The 17,082-nt window shown below is 41.8% G+C and overlaps 1 protein-coding gene across 3 annotated transcripts in view; it reads right to left on the bottom strand.

Moving 5' to 3' along the window:
• Positions 1–1,036: 1,036 nt before the first annotated feature.
• Grm3 (glutamate metabotropic receptor 3) overlaps positions 1,037–17,082 on the bottom strand; it is a 236,733-nt gene continuing 220,687 nt past the window's right edge. For 2 of the 3 annotated variants that reach the window (XM_032907047.1, XM_032907048.1), the window contains exons 6-7: positions 10,612–10,683; positions 1,037–1,640 (exon numbers count right to left, since the gene is read on the bottom strand). In XM_032907047.1, coding sequence (XP_032762938.1) covers positions 1,567–1,640; positions 10,612–10,683 — 146 coding nt within the window. In that variant the 3' untranslated portion in view covers positions 1,037–1,566. The remainder of the gene's footprint in view (positions 1,641–10,611; positions 10,684–17,082) is intronic. The other variant, XM_032907049.1, reaches the window with a different exon arrangement.

A 17,082-nucleotide genomic window follows, 5' to 3' on the forward strand; every position in this document is an offset into this window, starting at 1 on the left:
ATGTCAAGATATAAGCATCCTGGGTTATCTAGGTCACTCTAAATCTAGTGACACATGGCATTTCAAGAGACAAAAGACAAGACAGACACAGTGGTGAATATGATATGAAGACTGGACAGAGTTTGAAATGATGTGGCCATAGGCCAAGGAGCTGTGTAACTACCAGGTGCTAGAAAAAAGATGGGGTGGGTGATTTCTTTGAATCTATAAGGCAGCCTGGTCCTTCTGACTCCTTCATTGTGACAGAATAAATTTTTGTTGTTTTAAGCCACATACATTATAACATTTCCCCCCATAATCACAGGAAACAAAGGTACTTTCTGCCCTGTATGTGACATAGGTTTTACAGATAGATGTGTTGGTCAATATTTAACCCAACATTGATAAATTATTTGTAACCAAAAGTTTGATAGAAGCAGGACAGTATTTAGTAAGATTAATGAAGTTTTGTCTTACTCATACCATTCATGACTTATTTTGGGTTAATAAAATATTTAAATTTAATGACACGTCTGTGTGTTGGAACATCATTCCTAGGACTTGGGAAAGCCGTGGGAAGTAAGTTCGACAGGATTTCTACGTCGCCCTTCATCTGTGAAGGGCAAAAGCAGTTCCCCAATGGGATTATTAGATGCCTTCCGGCCTCCTTTCTAGTCATTCTGACTGTTTTGAACATCGGAGGCATCAAATCTTTGCTGGCAGGTCGCAAGTCTCTATTCAGGATCCAGAGAAGACGTTCCCTTAGTTGGCAGTTCTGGGTTGTCCCATTGACCTAGCTTTAAAAAGATAATATGTCTATATTATCATGAGCTGGTCTTATGTTTAAGGTGTCACCCCTTGCCAATTTCTCATCCCTCCGATCTGTAGAAAAGTGGGATTCTGCTCACAACCCTCTCTCGGGGCTCGAATCTGATTCAAAATATGTGTGTGAAGAAAAGCGCAGTTAGACAGTTACTTCCAGCATTAACAAGAGAAGGTGACTTGATGGCTACATATTCAAATTACCTTGAGTGATCCAAAAGTACAAACCGTTATCCACCATGCTTGAAAACCTCGAAGGTTTTATTCCCATTATCTTGACATTAACACAGATGCTTTTTTATTTTGTACTGAGAAAAACGCTCCGTTACACATAATGTAACTTTAATATACAACGTAGAAACTCACCCTAAATTAGTTACAACAAGAACCTACAAAAGACTTCATAGGAAAAAAGGTTACCTAATATTGCCACTGTATTTTTTTTTTGTTTTGTCTTTTTTGTTTTTCGTTTTAGTAGACTGACCCTGTCAGACCCTGTCACCAATGCTCAGCTCTGTAAACAATGGTTATTTCCATGTCCTGGGGGGAGGGGCTGTTAATTGGGGCACTAAAATCAGCCTAGAAAGTTGTAGCACATCACTACATACCATACGGTCCTCAAAAATAATTTATTGTACTGTTTCTAAAAAAAGAAAAAAAAAAGGTACTAGGGTTGTTGTTTTGTTCTGTTTCCATGTTCTGGAGCAGCATGTGAGCACTTGGTCTAACAGCCTAAAAACATGAGAACTGAACTGCGTATCACAATCACAGAGATGAGGTGGTGGAGTCCAGGACTTCCCTTCCGTTGCACACTGTCGGGACATATGTGCTTGCAGAGGCTGCAAAACAAAGTGGGACACAAGGACAGTTAAGCAGGACACATAATTAATGTCATAAATATTCCCAGACACTGGGTTAAGATTAGGTTAAAAAACCCCATTTTAATATGACTTTGGAAAAAGCTTATTGACTTACGCTATAGTAGATACACTCTGCAAATATTTCTTCTTAGTTTGTCTCCAGGACGTGCCTCTATTCGTGCCATGCCTCTTAGAAGGGGGATTTATTTATTGGTCTAATCTTTGCTGAAAGAAACCTCTTGTGGGTTAAAAATTAGATTTAATAATCTCTAAAATGGTAAAAAAAATACACTGAATAAAGTGAAGGGCCCTATAATTTTCTTATAGGTGATTAAGTTATTTCCTGGGTCAATAACTGTAATTAGTTTTGTTCTTTAATGAGGGGTGAATGGCCGCAGGAGTCCTATGTGAGTGCTACTGCTCAGGAAAGAGGTCTGACTTCACTATGTGTGCTGAATGGTCTCTGTGAGGACGCTGGCAATTGTGAATGCTGAGAGCCTTGGCTCCCTAACAACACTTGAAGACATTTCAAAGAGAAGGCGCTTGCTTTTGTTATGACGACGGCGACCATACTGTCATATTGCCTGGGTAAGACAGTAGTGTACATTCGCTCTTTTTACAACGCCCCATTTTTCTCAGATATATTTCTATCTATTAACATCGTGTCACTAAGGTTTTTATTTGAAGTTTATTCACATAATATATTTTGTCCCTGATGTCTTTTCCTTAAATGAGGACGTAAGCAGGAGCCTCATTCTTTACTGGGTTAAAACCATATAGTCCAGAGAATAGGTTAAAGTGCACTTATATCACCTTTAATGTCTCTCCGTCTATGCTAACATATATTCTTATGACTGGAACTGGGTCACCAGAACAAGCCTGGTTATAATGAAAGCATCTGCCTACTCTGTGAAGATATATGAGTACATTTCCTGATGTGCTCCTGTCTGATAGCAGATATGTTCCCACCCATTGCTTTTCACATAACAATTTCTGTGGACACAAAGGAGTAACTAAGGGTGAGATTGGAGCTTGTGCAGCACTCCGAGAGAGCAGTCAATGGATTTAGGGCACTGACATCTTGTTGCAGGTCTACAAGTAGCCAAGCTGAAGTTTTTCAACTCAGCTTGAGTCAATGGGAAAATGTATTTGGAGTCTATGAACAGAAGTGGCTGGAGTCGTGTGATAAGCTAAGTCTTTGGTAGAATCAGTTAAAGTCAGTAAAATGTAAGAAGACGTGCGTTAAGTTCAAAACACAGATCACTGGGAGCAGAGGGAACACCCTGAGCCACTCATTGTGTGAGCTTTCTGAGGCCCGTCGTCTCTTCACCTGACTGTTTAATGTCACGTGGCGATATTTAATAGTCACTTCAAAATTGGTGTCCAAAGAGCTCCTGATTTTTGCGTAGCCTTTCCTCAGTAAAATGACCTTCCTTCTAACCTAAACCAGAAGTCTAAAATTTAAAATTCATGCTGGATTTCTTTTTCCTTTCTTCTGTCCCATGGCGACTTATCTCATCAGGTCCTATTCCCTTTAATTTCACAATCAATCCCTGCCACCTGTGCATTCCCATCCTCTTAACTAATTATCTGTGTCCAGAGACTGACAGGACGGGGAGACACCACTTCCATTTCTCTTAGTCCTGTTTTCTACATGGCAACAAGATTACAGCCAGCTCTCCATACCTGTGGTTTCACATTCACAGACTCAACCATTCACAGGTTGAGAATATTTGGGAGGGAAAAAGCATCTGAGCATATTTAGAATTTTTCTTGCTTTCCCCTGATAACACAATGTAATGCCTATTCGTACAGCATCCGCGCTGTAAAATGGCTGTGATAAGAAGTCTAGAGGTGATCTGAAGTTCACTGAAGACTTGCATAGGTTAAGCAAAAGGATGCTATTTTGTAAAAGGGCCATGTGCATCCATTTATGAGGTGACTGCTCTTAGGCTAATCTCCTAGATACCAAGGGGCAGCTGCATTTTAAGATATTACCCATTTACATAGACACGTCCAGTGGCTTCCCCTTGAGCTTTAATCTGAGTTTAGAAATCTCAAATAGACTGTACCTATCTTTCTGGATTTCTAACATACCACACATATTTTCCTCCCCTCTTTGCTTTGTTCTCCAAGCAGTAATTATATTTAACAACTCATGCCTTTGCCAGACTTCTGGCTTCTACCAGGAACATTCTTTCTGATCATCACAGGGCTCCTTTGTGATACACCGGGAATATGGCCTCCTTATAAAGACGGTCATCAGCCAACTCAATCTAAAGTAGCTCTCTGTCATGTCAGCTAGTTTTAAACTCGGACCTGCACGACTGGAAGCACGGTTGTTGCTTCCAGACACCTACTCTCAACTTCCCCCAACACCCCTCCGCCTCTCCAGAAAATGCATGGGAGCCTTGCTTCTCTGTTTTATTATTATTGCTCAGTATATTCTATGGCGAGACCTTCTGCAAATACAGCCAGAGAGATCATGTAAGTCACCTGAAAGAATGAAGAGGTCAGGGGGATGTCTTAGGAAGGAGGTGGCACATGTGGGAGGTCCACAGGCAGCCTCGTCAGGACAGATGACTTTTCTGCTTCTCATGTAACGCTGAGGTAATGACACCAGTTACTCTGGCAAAGAGCACTGGTTGAAGGTGAGAGCTCCCGATAGCAGGCCTGCCGCCTTGGACATTTTGTCTAATTTCTTTATCTTCTCCAGGATCGAGTCGTATTATATCTTTGCAGACTTTTCAGAGATGGAAGAGGAATGATAGATCATGGGGGTAAGTCCCAAACGTCTGACATGCCGATGCCTTTGTCTCCCTTATCTGGTCTCCTCTCGATGCTTTTCTCGAGGCTATTTCATGAAGCTGTTCTGCCGTCCCCAGCCTGCCATGGGACATGATGGAGCTCGCTTCTCCGAAGTGCACACTTATGTCAGTCTTGACTCCTGCATTCCATCTCACCGACCGGCTGCACTTGACTAGACAGGAGGTGCAGTGTCTGCAAAGATAGCTGGCTGCACGGTTTCAAATAATCTCTTCTGTACTCTGTGGACCTCTCCATGGAGGTCCACGGAGCACAGAGCAGATCTCTGCTCCAGAGCGATCTCAAGAGAAACGGCCTGTACCAGAGTGTTTTAAACTCTGAGGAAGAAAATACAAATTGAAGATCTCCTCACAAAACAGCACTTAAGGTCCTCTTAACGTTCTTTCAGAAGGAAATTTCCTCCAGACCCTGCTTAGTGTGTTGCAGGGATCTCCACTTTGTACCCTTTTGCTTTTCTCTTCCTGTTTCTCTGTAGCTCTGGCCATTGCATTTTATTATTTAAAAAAAAAAAACCTCCCTTTTTGCAGATGCTGCTGAATATAGTAGGATAATTTATTGTTTTATGAGTTTACTATCTCAATTACTTTGCATTTCATAAATATTTTACATGTGCTTCCCATATTAGCCCATCTGTTATTTCCCAGGGTAGTAAAATATGTGGAAAAGCAAAATGCTATCTGTGTGTGTGTGTGTGTGTGTGTATTCTTGTAATGAGTCTTGCTATTGTTCTGATGGACTCATGAGGTTTTTAATGGTGTATCTTCAGCCCATTTTCTTAAGTGTGGCTAAGCAGATTTCTAGAATTGTTCTTTCTGCAAGAAACAATAATCATTCAGGCTTCTTTAGGTTTTCCTGCAGACTTGGTCTGAACAGCAGCTGTTGGCTGCGCTAGGCTACAGTGGTACCACTTGCCACTTAAGGTGAACAGTGAACATAGCTGGAAGAGACCTTGTGTGTTCCACCCTTGATCACAAATGGAAAGTCTACACTCATCCAAAGATACTTTTTACTTCACAGATGTCGTGCAGCATTGATCAGAGCAGCCATGGGGCAGCTTTGTCTCCTGACATGAAATCTACTGTCCTCCCACGAGTCACTCATAGGCTGGACAGGCTTGGGAGCAAACGATGTCTCTTTCCTGTAGCTGGGCTGCCGATCAATGCTAGCTATATTTATTGAATAATGATTCTGGATGCCAAGCCTGTTAGTTAACTGACTAGGAGACTGGCTTCTGGGAATCAAAGTCTTAACTAACTTTTTAACATATCATATCATATCATATCATATCATATCATATGACATGTTTAACATATCATTTAACATATCACGTGTATTTGGGAGGAAATACACATCCCAGCAGGACAGACATCCCTGTTTCCTCCTATCCTTTTAGCCATCTTGTTCCTAGTGATGTCAAATGATTTTTTTCCAGGATATCTGTTTGTTTATTTATTTGCTAAATAGTTATGGAATCCGGCATCTATTGGCCGTATGCCTCTTTGTCCTCCTCCTTTTCCTTAAGTCTGTTTTCTTACTCATCCTTCCAGTGTTGCTCATTCCCTGTCAGAAGTTCATTTGCTGATCAAGACGTGCTGTCAGACAGAAGTATTGCAGTCTTGCTGTTGTGGAATTTTCACAGGGGAGGCAGAGTGTTCATTGTTAAGACATTGGGGATAATTCTAGACTGGATTCTCAGGAAGTATTTACTTTCACTGATTCAAATAGTGATTATTTAAAACTATTAATATCAAGCAGGGTGCAAATTAAAGGTACAGTTTCCAAATGGGATTTCTAATTCTACAAAACTAAGACGTCTTCATTCTGAGAGATGAGTCATGGAGAGAAAAGATAGGTTCTGCTCATTTTTTGTTCTTTGTGATGCAGTATAATTCCATATGAGCTGAGATTTCACTGGCCTTTAAACAACCTACCTTACTCCGTTGTTACTTCACGATAAAGGTTTTTAGTCATATCCTTTCACTGTTTCTCCCTCCAGAAGTACAGAAGCAGATACCTAAGTAATCGTGTGGTAAATGAAAAGCCTCCTTAACTCTGTACTTTTTTAAAACGTAATTCTTATCCACCTTTGAGTTGCCCAACACTGTTTTCTTTTCTTTTCTTTTCTTTTCTTTTCTTTTCTTTTCTTATTAAAGCTTATTCAAGTATCAGAAGCTCGCTTGCTTTGAGAGTTCATTAATGTGAGGAGGTATACCTAGAGATCAGAATCTGAAGCTACAAGTATTAAACTCAAGGAGACAAAGCCAGACACTTATTCTGTCTGCTGCAGCTAATCTTGTTAACTCCACATTCAAATGGTATAACAGCATCTAAATATTTCATTAGTTTCCATTCCTATCAGCCAACTCTGAGCCACCAGTATCTGGACAATGCAGTAGTCTCAGTGACCTGTCTGCTTCCTGTGTGACTGTCTGCCTATGTAGACACAGTGGTGCTTGGAAGGTCAGCTCATGCCACACCTTGGAAATAGCCTAGAGCTGTTTGGTTTCTTTCAATAGAAAAGCAAATGTTCCTACAATTTTCTTGTTTTCTTCTAGCCATAGTGGCTTCCTTGGTATACACTGCCCCCAACTTAGGGCCTCTCCACTTGCTGTAACCATAACTTCAGTGTTGTTTCAGTTAGGGTTTTACTGCTGTGAACAGACACCATGACCAAACAAAGCGAGTCGACAACATTTAACTGGGGCTGGCTTACATGTTCAGAGGTTCAGTCCAGTATCATCAAGGCAGGTACATGGAAGCATATAGGCAGGCATGGTACAGGAGGAGCTGTTCTACATTTTCATCTGAAGGCTGCTAGTGAAAAACTAACTTCCAGGCAGCTAGCATGAGAGTCTTAAATCCCACATCCACAGTAACACACCTACCCTAACAGGGCCACCCCTTCTAGTGCCACTTCCTGGCCTTAGCATATATAAACCGTAACATTCCACTCCCTGGCCCCCATAGGCTTATTCAAACATATGAGTCTATGGGGGTCATACCTAAACATAGTGTAATGCAAAATATATTTAGTCCAACTTCAAAAGTCCTCACAGTCTAGAGCAGTCTCAACAATGTTAAAAGTTCAAAGTTCAAGTTCTCGTCTGCGATTTATCCAATGACTTAACTGTAATCCCCAAAGCAAGACAGGAAACCAGCTGGGCAAATTCCAAACTCTGCATCTCCATATCTGGCTTCAAAGCGATCTTCAGATCGCCAACTTCTTTTTCATCTTTGTTGACTGCAACAAACTTCTTTATCTTTGGCTGGTTCCATCCCTGTTAGCAGTTTTCCTCAGCAGATAGCCCATGGCTCTGGCATCCCAAACATCTTGGAGTTTCCATGGCAACTACAATGCTACAGCTTCTTATTTCAATGTCTGGGATCCACACATGATCTGCTGGGCTCCTACAAAGGTGGCCTCACTTCTCTAAGCTCAGGTTGATCCACTCCACTGCTGTTGCTGTTCTTGTTGATCATCCCATGGCACTGGTATCTTCAATACACTGGGGTCTTCTGCTGCAACTAGGCTTCACCAATAGCCTCTCAAAGGCTCTCTTCATGGTGCTAGGCATCAATTCCTTTGCATGACCCCTCCAGTCCTGTGCTGTCAACTACAACTGAGGCTGCACCTTTCCATGCCCTCTCACAGTGCCAAGCCTCAGCTGCTCCTCATGACCCCTTCATGCTTCAAAACCAGTTACCACCTGGATGATTCTCACACACTACCAATTCCAGCTGCAGCATGAGTTGCAACCTGGGCCATCTCTGGGACACAGCTTTTCTTGTGCTGACCTCAGAGGAATCACTCCCCAGAAGATTTCACTTCAGTGATGCTATTCTCTTCTTAATCATCGCTGATTTCTCCAGCTAACCAGCATCAATTGTCCCAGTAGTCCTTTTTATTCTGGACTCTAAAGCCAGAGCCACATGGCTAAAACTGCCAGGTTCTGCTGCTTGCTGAGGCTGGAACATGGCCTCTTTGTTTTATTACATTATCACCATCTTTCTGTTTTCCAACTCTTTCACTGCCTAAGCTTAGCTTTCCTGGAACTTGCTCTGTAGACTGACTTTGAACTCAGATCTGCATGCCTGTCTCCTAAGCACTGGGATTAAAGGTGTGGACCACTAAGCCTGGATTTAAGTTTTTCTTCACCTAGAATATGCTCTAGGCTGGGCTTGAACTCAGAGATTTGCCTGTCTTTGCCTCCTGGGATTAAAGACTTATACCGTCGTGCCTAGATCTAAACTTAGCTGGGTAAGATCTTGCCCCAAAGTTCCACTCCCTTAATCTTCTATCTCTTAGAACACAGGATTAGACTCCATTTCACTTTCTGGGGTCCCTTTAACTCCTAAACCATATATTTTATATTTTTCCTTTCTCAGCCTGCTATGCTTGCTTAAAATGCTCTTCATAAGACTTATCCAGAGAACAAAATCTATGATGGACATTTCTGAGGCTTCCTTTGTCAATGAAATTAGTCTGAGTCTTTTCACCTTAGCCTCTTCAGACAAGGGCAAAAAGTAGCCATATTCTTCATCAAAATATCACAAAAACAGTCTCTAGCCCACACACTGAAATTCTTCTTCACTAAACCCTCTTGGGCCAGGTCTGCACAGTTCAAATAACTCTCAGTAACAAAGTCTTCCATATTCTTACTTGGATAGTCCATTAAGTCCCATTTAAAGCATTCCATTGCTTTACAAATCCAAAGTCCCAAAATCCACATTCTTTCAAACAAAAGCACGATCACGCCTATCACAGCAATACCCCAGTTCCTAGTACCAACTTCTGTCTCAGTTAGGGCTTACTGCTGTGAGCAGACACCATGACTAAAGCAAGTCTTATAAAAGACAACATTTAATTGGGGCTGGCTTACATGCTCAGAGGTTCAGTCCAGTATCATCAAGGCAGGAACATCTAGGCAGGCATGCTACAGGAGGAGCTGAGAATTCTACATCTTCATCTGAAGGCTGCTAGTGGAAGACTAACTCCCAGGCAGTTAGCATAAGAGTCTTAAAGCCCAGACCCACAATAACACACCTACTCCAACAGTGTTATACTTTTGAATAGTGCCACTCCGGTGGCCCGAGCATATACAAACCATTACAAGTATCTTTCTACCAGATATCATCATAACCTTGTTCCATTGTTTCCTACATGTCTTTATCCAAAATGTTGCCCAAGCAAAGAAAGAGGCTGTCCGTGGTCATGCTATCAACAGTGATCAGTTTTCCATCTCCTTTGTGCCTGATATGCCAGATGGAATTTGTTAATTCCCCCGTGGAAGCTTTTTTCTTTTTTTTTTTAACGTATCTCACCAGTACCTGTTACATGATGTCTTATCAGTCTGGCTGTGTTCTTTCTCTGGCCCATTAGCATGAGAAGACAGGACTAAGTGTAGAGTTTGTTTCATCACCACTACAGTTCCCCGGGCCCAGAGGTGAATTCTAGGCTCAAAAATGTTTTTTTTTTTTTCTTCAGTGGGTGGATTAAAGATTGTTTATACCATTTGCACATTTCCCTGGTATGAGGACCCTCTCTAAGAGCTTATGCAGTCATACCAGGTAAGGCAGAAGTTCCACACATACCTCACTGTTTCCCATGTGTAGAGATTTTTTTCCTGCTCTAAGGTCACACAAACATTCCCATTTAGGCATATTCCAGATAATTTCTTATAAAGAAAAAGAGAAGTAGGAAAGGTAAATTAATAGAGCAAATTGCTCTTTTGCTTGTTTTGTTCTAGGGTACTCAACTTCTAAAACAAATTATGACAATAGTTACAGTGATCACAGTTTTCTTTTAAAGTTAGCATATTCACATAATTCTGAGTATGTGCAATGTTCCTAAAGACATCGAATAACTCTGGGGTTACATGAACCATGTTTGACTTAGATAATTCTAATATAATATTTGAACTCTTTGGCTCAGGAACTTGTTCTGTGTTGCTTCCTGTTCAAATATACAACACAGGAAGGGGGGATGAGATATAATTTCATTCAGAACACTTCCTTTCAAAGGACCACCTACTGAGCAAAAATGTGTCTTTGACATAAACATTCAGTCACTACTAATATTCCTTTATTTGTCCCCATCCTGGGTCTGCCTTCTGGATTACCATACCTTGTCTCTTGGTGCTGTGATGCTGTGGTGTTGGTTGGGCTTCTGGATATGGCCTTGCTTTGGAAGGAGGATCTGTGACCAGGATGATAGAATAAGTGTAGGTTTACTTATGATCCTTACTGAAGGAAGATGTGGAAAAATTGGACTGAAATTCTCAGCTGCTGTGGACTTTTCAAAGGGAAACATAGATTGATATTTATTTGAATTGGATGCACTTTGTTTATTTTGCTCCAAAGCAAATGGCTTTACTTTCCCAGTGCTCTAGGCTTCTCATGCATTCTTCACTGATCCATGTTTACAATATGATTCTGCCTGTGGTGGGGATGACTGTCAACTCATTGCGTTTTACCAATAACTTGCTGATATGTCTGGCCAGGCTGTTATATAGTATCATTATGAGATTATTTAGAATCTACATTGTAAGGTATATGACACCATTATTTTTCTGGAGTTGTAATGTAGAGAAAGAATTTGAGTATTGTATGGTATATTTAAGTTTATAGTTACATTCTGATTTAATAGTGCTTTGTGTTGGTCATTAGAATGCTGACAAAGACAATCATTAGTAAACACAAATTTTTGTTCTCTTATGCTTACTATCTCTGGCTGCCACTCTGTAGAAATTTAGGCATTGTCTCTAGGAAACTGTTTACTTAATCTTTTTATACTGTTTGTCTCACTTTGTAAAGTAAAAATACTTTACAATAAAGCCTAGTTTCTATTAATGGAGCAATTCACACATTACCACAAAGGCAGCTGGCTTTCTGAATAAAATTTGAACAGAGAAAAATCAATCTACATCTGGCTAGAGTTCTTCTCAGTCCTAGATCTGGACATCATTAGTTACTAGAAGCCTCTTGGCTGATTGTAATGATAATGACATTTCTACATGTAAATGATCACTGCAAGAAAAAGGAATATCCATTCTCATAGGACCAAGTTTGCTTGCTTAATAGCTCTGTAAGACCACAGGACACACTTCATTTCTCACCTCGATGCTGATGTATGCTGATTCTAAACCATTTGAGTGCTGCCTGTCTGACCTATATAGCTCCCCAAAGGTTTTGTACTGTATAAACTCAATATGTCTAGGGCATCTCCTTCAGCATTATGCTATTCTACTTACACCCTCAGCTAACTGTCTTGATTGTCTGTCTTTGGGAACCAGCTCTAAGAATCGCCTTTTCTTCCAAACAGAACAGAATAAAGAATGGCCTCTTTTCTTTGGAATCTCACTATATAAGATGCTTGCTTCAGTGGGTGGGTGGGTGTAGGTGCAGGTACAAAGATGCATTTATGATGTCAAGATCTCAAAGTTATACTTCCCCCCAGGAGGAGCAGTCCTTATGAATGGCCAGGTGACTCTGTTCTCAAGATGACTTTTGTGGCGAGTTCTAGAGGGAGCCTAGGAAACAGCCACGTAAGAATGTGGACAATGGTATCCTGGGTAACATCTGCACAGGAATGTGGCCAGTGGTTATCATGGAGCAAAGCATGAGGGATTGCTGCTGTCTGAACCCAGGGTCATTGCTGCTGTCTGAACCCAGGGTCAGTGCCACTCTGAAGGTCATGAAGTAAGCTCTCTCTGAGCTGCCTGGTATGAGATGAAGCCAACAAGTATGCCTGCTGTTGAATTCTCAGAAGCTGCCTCCTGGATTACCTCCATTGAAAAGCTAGTGTTTTCTGTTACAAATCAGATGTTGCCTTTGCCCCAGTTCACAGGAATCAGAATATCTGGGTGGAGTCAAGAAATCTCTACTTTAAATATGTTATTTATATACAAACAATTGGAAGTCATCAACCTGTGGGTCTAATTAAAGGAGAAGAGTTAAGTCTAATTTTATTCTGACTTCTACTGTATATAATAAAACAGATATAAACAAATAGGATTTTTAGCCATAACAGTATACAAAATCTTGGTGGTGAGTTCCTCCAAATGCCTTCCTTCATAGCCCTTCTTCCATACTGACTTCTGAGTTTGGTCATACTTCTCTGTGTTTATAACAGCTTTATATAAACATAGTTTCCTGTTATTAATGACCTTAGCTTCTGGGAACAGACTGACCAAAGCTCCAAAGTGATGTGCTGTTTCTGCCTGCCAAGGTCTCACCAAAAAACAAAGTAGGGATTAATGTAGCTGCACTTTGAAGCACTGAGGTCACTTGTCGTTTGGAGTGTGTAACACAATAAAAGCAACCACAGATTTCTTGGGAATTGCTTTAGTCTCTTTGGTCCCTTTTTACAATATGGGCAGGTTGTGTCCTATCCTTGAATAGATACAACACAGGACATCCTGTGTGGGTTTCCCAGCTGACAGCTGGTGCTTTCACAACGCATGCTCTCTGAAAGCCTGTGTGGGGAGTCTTCCCACCAGGGTACTAAGCATAGGTGTGAGACTAGGTTGTTTCCTCCATATCAACTCAATCTCCACAGGAACACCACAGGAGGATGCCAAGAAAGACTTTATGAAGCAGATGAACTGCCCACCCAAGGCCTGGCTGAATTCCTGATTCACAAAGCCAAGGGAGGTGATAAAATAGTTGTTTTAAGTCCCTTGGGTTATGAAACCTATGTAGAAATAACTAAACATCGAAGAGAGGGGTAGATAACCCTGTTCTTTACTATGTGCCCTCGGCTATATATGTGTATTTATTCTACCCATGGAGAAAGCCCAAAAGCAGCTATAGCATCTAACAATCACCTAATTGAATACATCCTCAGTATAGTACTTACTGGAAGGACAAAAGTTACATTTGTCTCTGGATGTCTGTAAAGTGTTGGTTACAGGATCCTCCCTGTCCCCTTCCCTACCACAGACATGAATATATGAACAAGTCCCTTTTGTAAAATGGTGTTTTTTGTAACCTACACCCATCTCCCACACACTTTCTATCATCTTCTGATTGCTTATACTTAGTATACTGTACATAGCTGGTATACTTACTGCATTGTTAGAGGGGGAAAAATGGCTTGAAAATTAGTCTGAATGTATTTAGTGCTTTTATGCGTTTTCACCTCAAATATTTCTTGATCTACAGTTGGATAAATTTGGAGATTTAAAACCAGTGACTGTGCTCTAAATAAAATGTATGTTATACCTAATGGATTCACAATGCCTTAAGAGTTTGTGTGATTTATAGAACAGCACACTTCACAGTTGTTAGCATTCCTTCTATGTTCCACCCAACAGTTACCTGGCAACAGCCAGGTAGGCCTGGCTTTCTATAAAAGGGGCTGCTTGGCATCTACTTGCTCTCTTACTCTTTCTGTCTCTTCTTTCTCCCTGACACTCTTCCTCCCTCTCTCCCCTTCCCCATCCCCCCTCTCTCCACTTGTTCTTGGACTGTCACTTCTCTTTCTTCTCTCTCTCTCTCTCTCTCTCTCTCTCTCTCTCTCTCTCTCTCTCTCTCTCTCCTTCCCCCCTGACTCTCTGTCTTTCTCTGTCCATACACCATTCTCAACTCTCCTTCCATTGTCCTAAATAAACTCTATTCCATACCATACCCATTGTATGGCTGGTACCTCAGGGAAAGGGATGCCTCCTCATGGGCCTGCCAGACACCCCTCCTACTCCACCATACCGTGCTCTATAAAACATAGCCTGACTTCTTTTTGTAAAACATAACAATAGTATTTGGAAGGGAAATGGACATCAGCTGTGCCGCCTCATTCTAGAGGAAACAGGCACTAAGCAAATAAAAGTTTGGCTTAAATTGGTACATGTCAGTAGGTCAGTAGGTCACTTCATATGCAAAAGTGGATCTATGGGTCACTTGGATGAAGATTATCCATAGATCATGGGTAATGATTCAGAGTCAATAAACACTTTATCTGATAAATACATATACATCATCATTTATTCTCATGTTTTGTTATTTTTTAATACAATAAATACATCCTAAGACATTGTACTTTTATTTTTTTGGAACACACCAAATCTTTTGACTTATTAGTTGACCCTACCTTTTACGCTATTAAAAAACTGCCTTAGACACTAAGCTTCACGAGGTCTGGGGTTCTGTTTTACTGTAATGCCCCAAATTAACCTGTCAGCCCCACCTGCCCAAGGTCCAGGTAACTTCCTGGAATGCTGAGAGTTGCAGTTCTTGGAAAATAAGTCTCATGGGAAAGTACAGTGGCCGATGAGTTTTGTTCAGAAAGGTGCCTCAGGCAGCGCCACTTAACTGAGAAAGTCCAGGGAGTGGGCCTGACCAAAATCCATCTTTTGGTCAATGTTTAATATTTAATAAAGGTTGCTTGAAATTTAACCCTAAGTGGTGGAATTCATTTTTCTCCGGCAAATATCAGGATTAACATTTAATTACTGTTTGTACATGATCCTCATAGGTCACTGGAATATGGAAATATTCAAGAATTTAACACATGAACTTCATGGCAGTAGCTTTAATTTATTGAAAAGGAAAATATATTCTCTATGAGTCAGGAGAAAACAGATCTACATGCTACCGGTTCTAAGTTACTGAGGTCTTGTTATAGGCAGGCAGAGGTGGCACACACCTTCAATCCCAGCCCTTGAAAGGCAGAGGCAAGCGAATCTCTGAGTTTCAGGCCAGCCTGGTCTACAGAGTGAGTTCTAGGACCGTTAGTGTTTCCTCTAGGCTTTGCCAGTTACCTAGCACCAACCAGGTATGAGCCTGGCACACATATAAAAGGACTTCTCTGTGTGTGTGTCTCTCAGTTTCTGTCTTTCTGTATCTCTGTCATCTGTCTCTCTGTGTGTCTGTTTCTCTGTCTCTCCATTTCCTCTCTCCCCACATGTTTCTGGCTGGATTCTTCTATCTCCTCTCTCTTTCCCTCTCTCTCTATCCTCTTTCTCCCCTTCCCAGATGTCCTTCTCAGGTCCCAAATAAACTTCCTTTTATACTAGACCTGTCGGATGACTGATACCTGGCGCACAAGCGGGGAGGGTGCCTCAGCATGGACCCCCAGAGGCATCTCATCCCACCGCATCATACCATGTGTTGTGATTCAGATTCTTAAATTCGTGGATTCTGCCGAGTGGGAGAAGCCTACAGTCCTGGACCCCATCCTGACAAATAACTGCTGGCTGCTCAGGCTCACCTGCCGGCCATCTGATCAGTGAATCTCTCCATCCCAACATTGTAAGTTCCCACCTTGGTCATTATAAAAGGGCCTCTGGTCCTGAGGGAACGACTGTTGAGTTCACAGTGTCTCATCGGGGACAGAGGAACAGTCTTCATGGCTACTGCTGGCCATTCTTGCTGACACCCCCGCCCAATACCTTAGAACCTCTTCCCTTGAATGAGATCTCTCTCTACTCAAGATTTTTCTCTCCTTTCTCTCTAAAAATCCCAGTCCTGGGCATTCGGTGTTTCTCAGGCATCTGCCACTACTGGTCCCTGGTTACCTGGTAAGCCAGCCTGTTCCACTCACGTTCTGTTATTATTTTTCTATCCTTGGGATGCTGCAAAGGATATAAAGTAATAACCTTTATTCTCACCTATGGGTCTCACATCTCCATTGGTACCTCCAGGCTCCGCACGGGGTAGCCTCCTGGAGAACCTCGAACCTTTAAACCCAGTATCTGACTGGAAGGCTTCCAAACTCAGACACTGTTGCAATCAAATTTAGCCCCAATACCCACTAGATAGTGACTCTAAATAGACGCTTAATAGCACTTTTGATCCCATTATTTTAGAGGACCTTTCTGACTATTGCCAGTGATCTGAAAAATGGAAGGTTTCCTACTTGCAGGCTTCTTCCTGCCTTTGCTCCAAACCTCCTCTTTGTTCTTCCTGTTTTCCCTCTTAGCTATAAAATTTCAACTTCCACTATCCTTGATCCAGCTAATGAGCTTCCTCTTTACCATCCCGGACCAGCCTTTACAGCCTTGTCTGTTCCCCCAGATTTTTCAGTTTCCCGTACTCCCCTGGCCTCTTCAGCTTCCTCTCCTCCTGCAGCTTCTCCGACTCCTCCCTGCCCTTGCCGGCTACAGGCCACTGTAGCCGTCCTACACTCGCACCTGCTCTCAGCCCTCCAACTACTTGTTCTTGCTCTCTGCTCCTGCAGCTCAAAAACACTCCCCGGATTTTATTTTCGGATGTAGCTTGCTCTGCCTAGTCTTAAATTTCAACTTTTTAAATTTTATTTATCTCTGATTTCTTTCCATTCTAGTTCGCACCAGCTCTAAGCCAGCTGCAGCAGGGGAAGGGCTGGGTAGTGCCTGGATTGTATACTCGGACCTGAGCAGGGGAGCCGCTGCACCAGAGGCTCTGGTGTTTTGGGGAATCTCCTCACATTCACATCTATTTGTCTCTTTGCTGATATATAGCTACTACATGCTTCTCTAAATGTTGTTCCGTTCTGGGCTGTAACAGACAAGGGCCTTGACATCTGATCTTTGCTAAAGGACGGGCAGAGCTATAGTTTCAGGGCCATCTTGCTTAAGGGCAGACACATAACTGGCTATAGTGTTATTGCAGTCTAGGT

Source organism: Rattus rattus, chromosome 6, assembly GCF_011064425.1.
Source record: "Rattus rattus isolate New Zealand chromosome 6, Rrattus_CSIRO_v1, whole genome shotgun sequence".
NCBI lineage: Eukaryota > Metazoa > Chordata > Mammalia > Rodentia > Muridae > Rattus > Rattus rattus.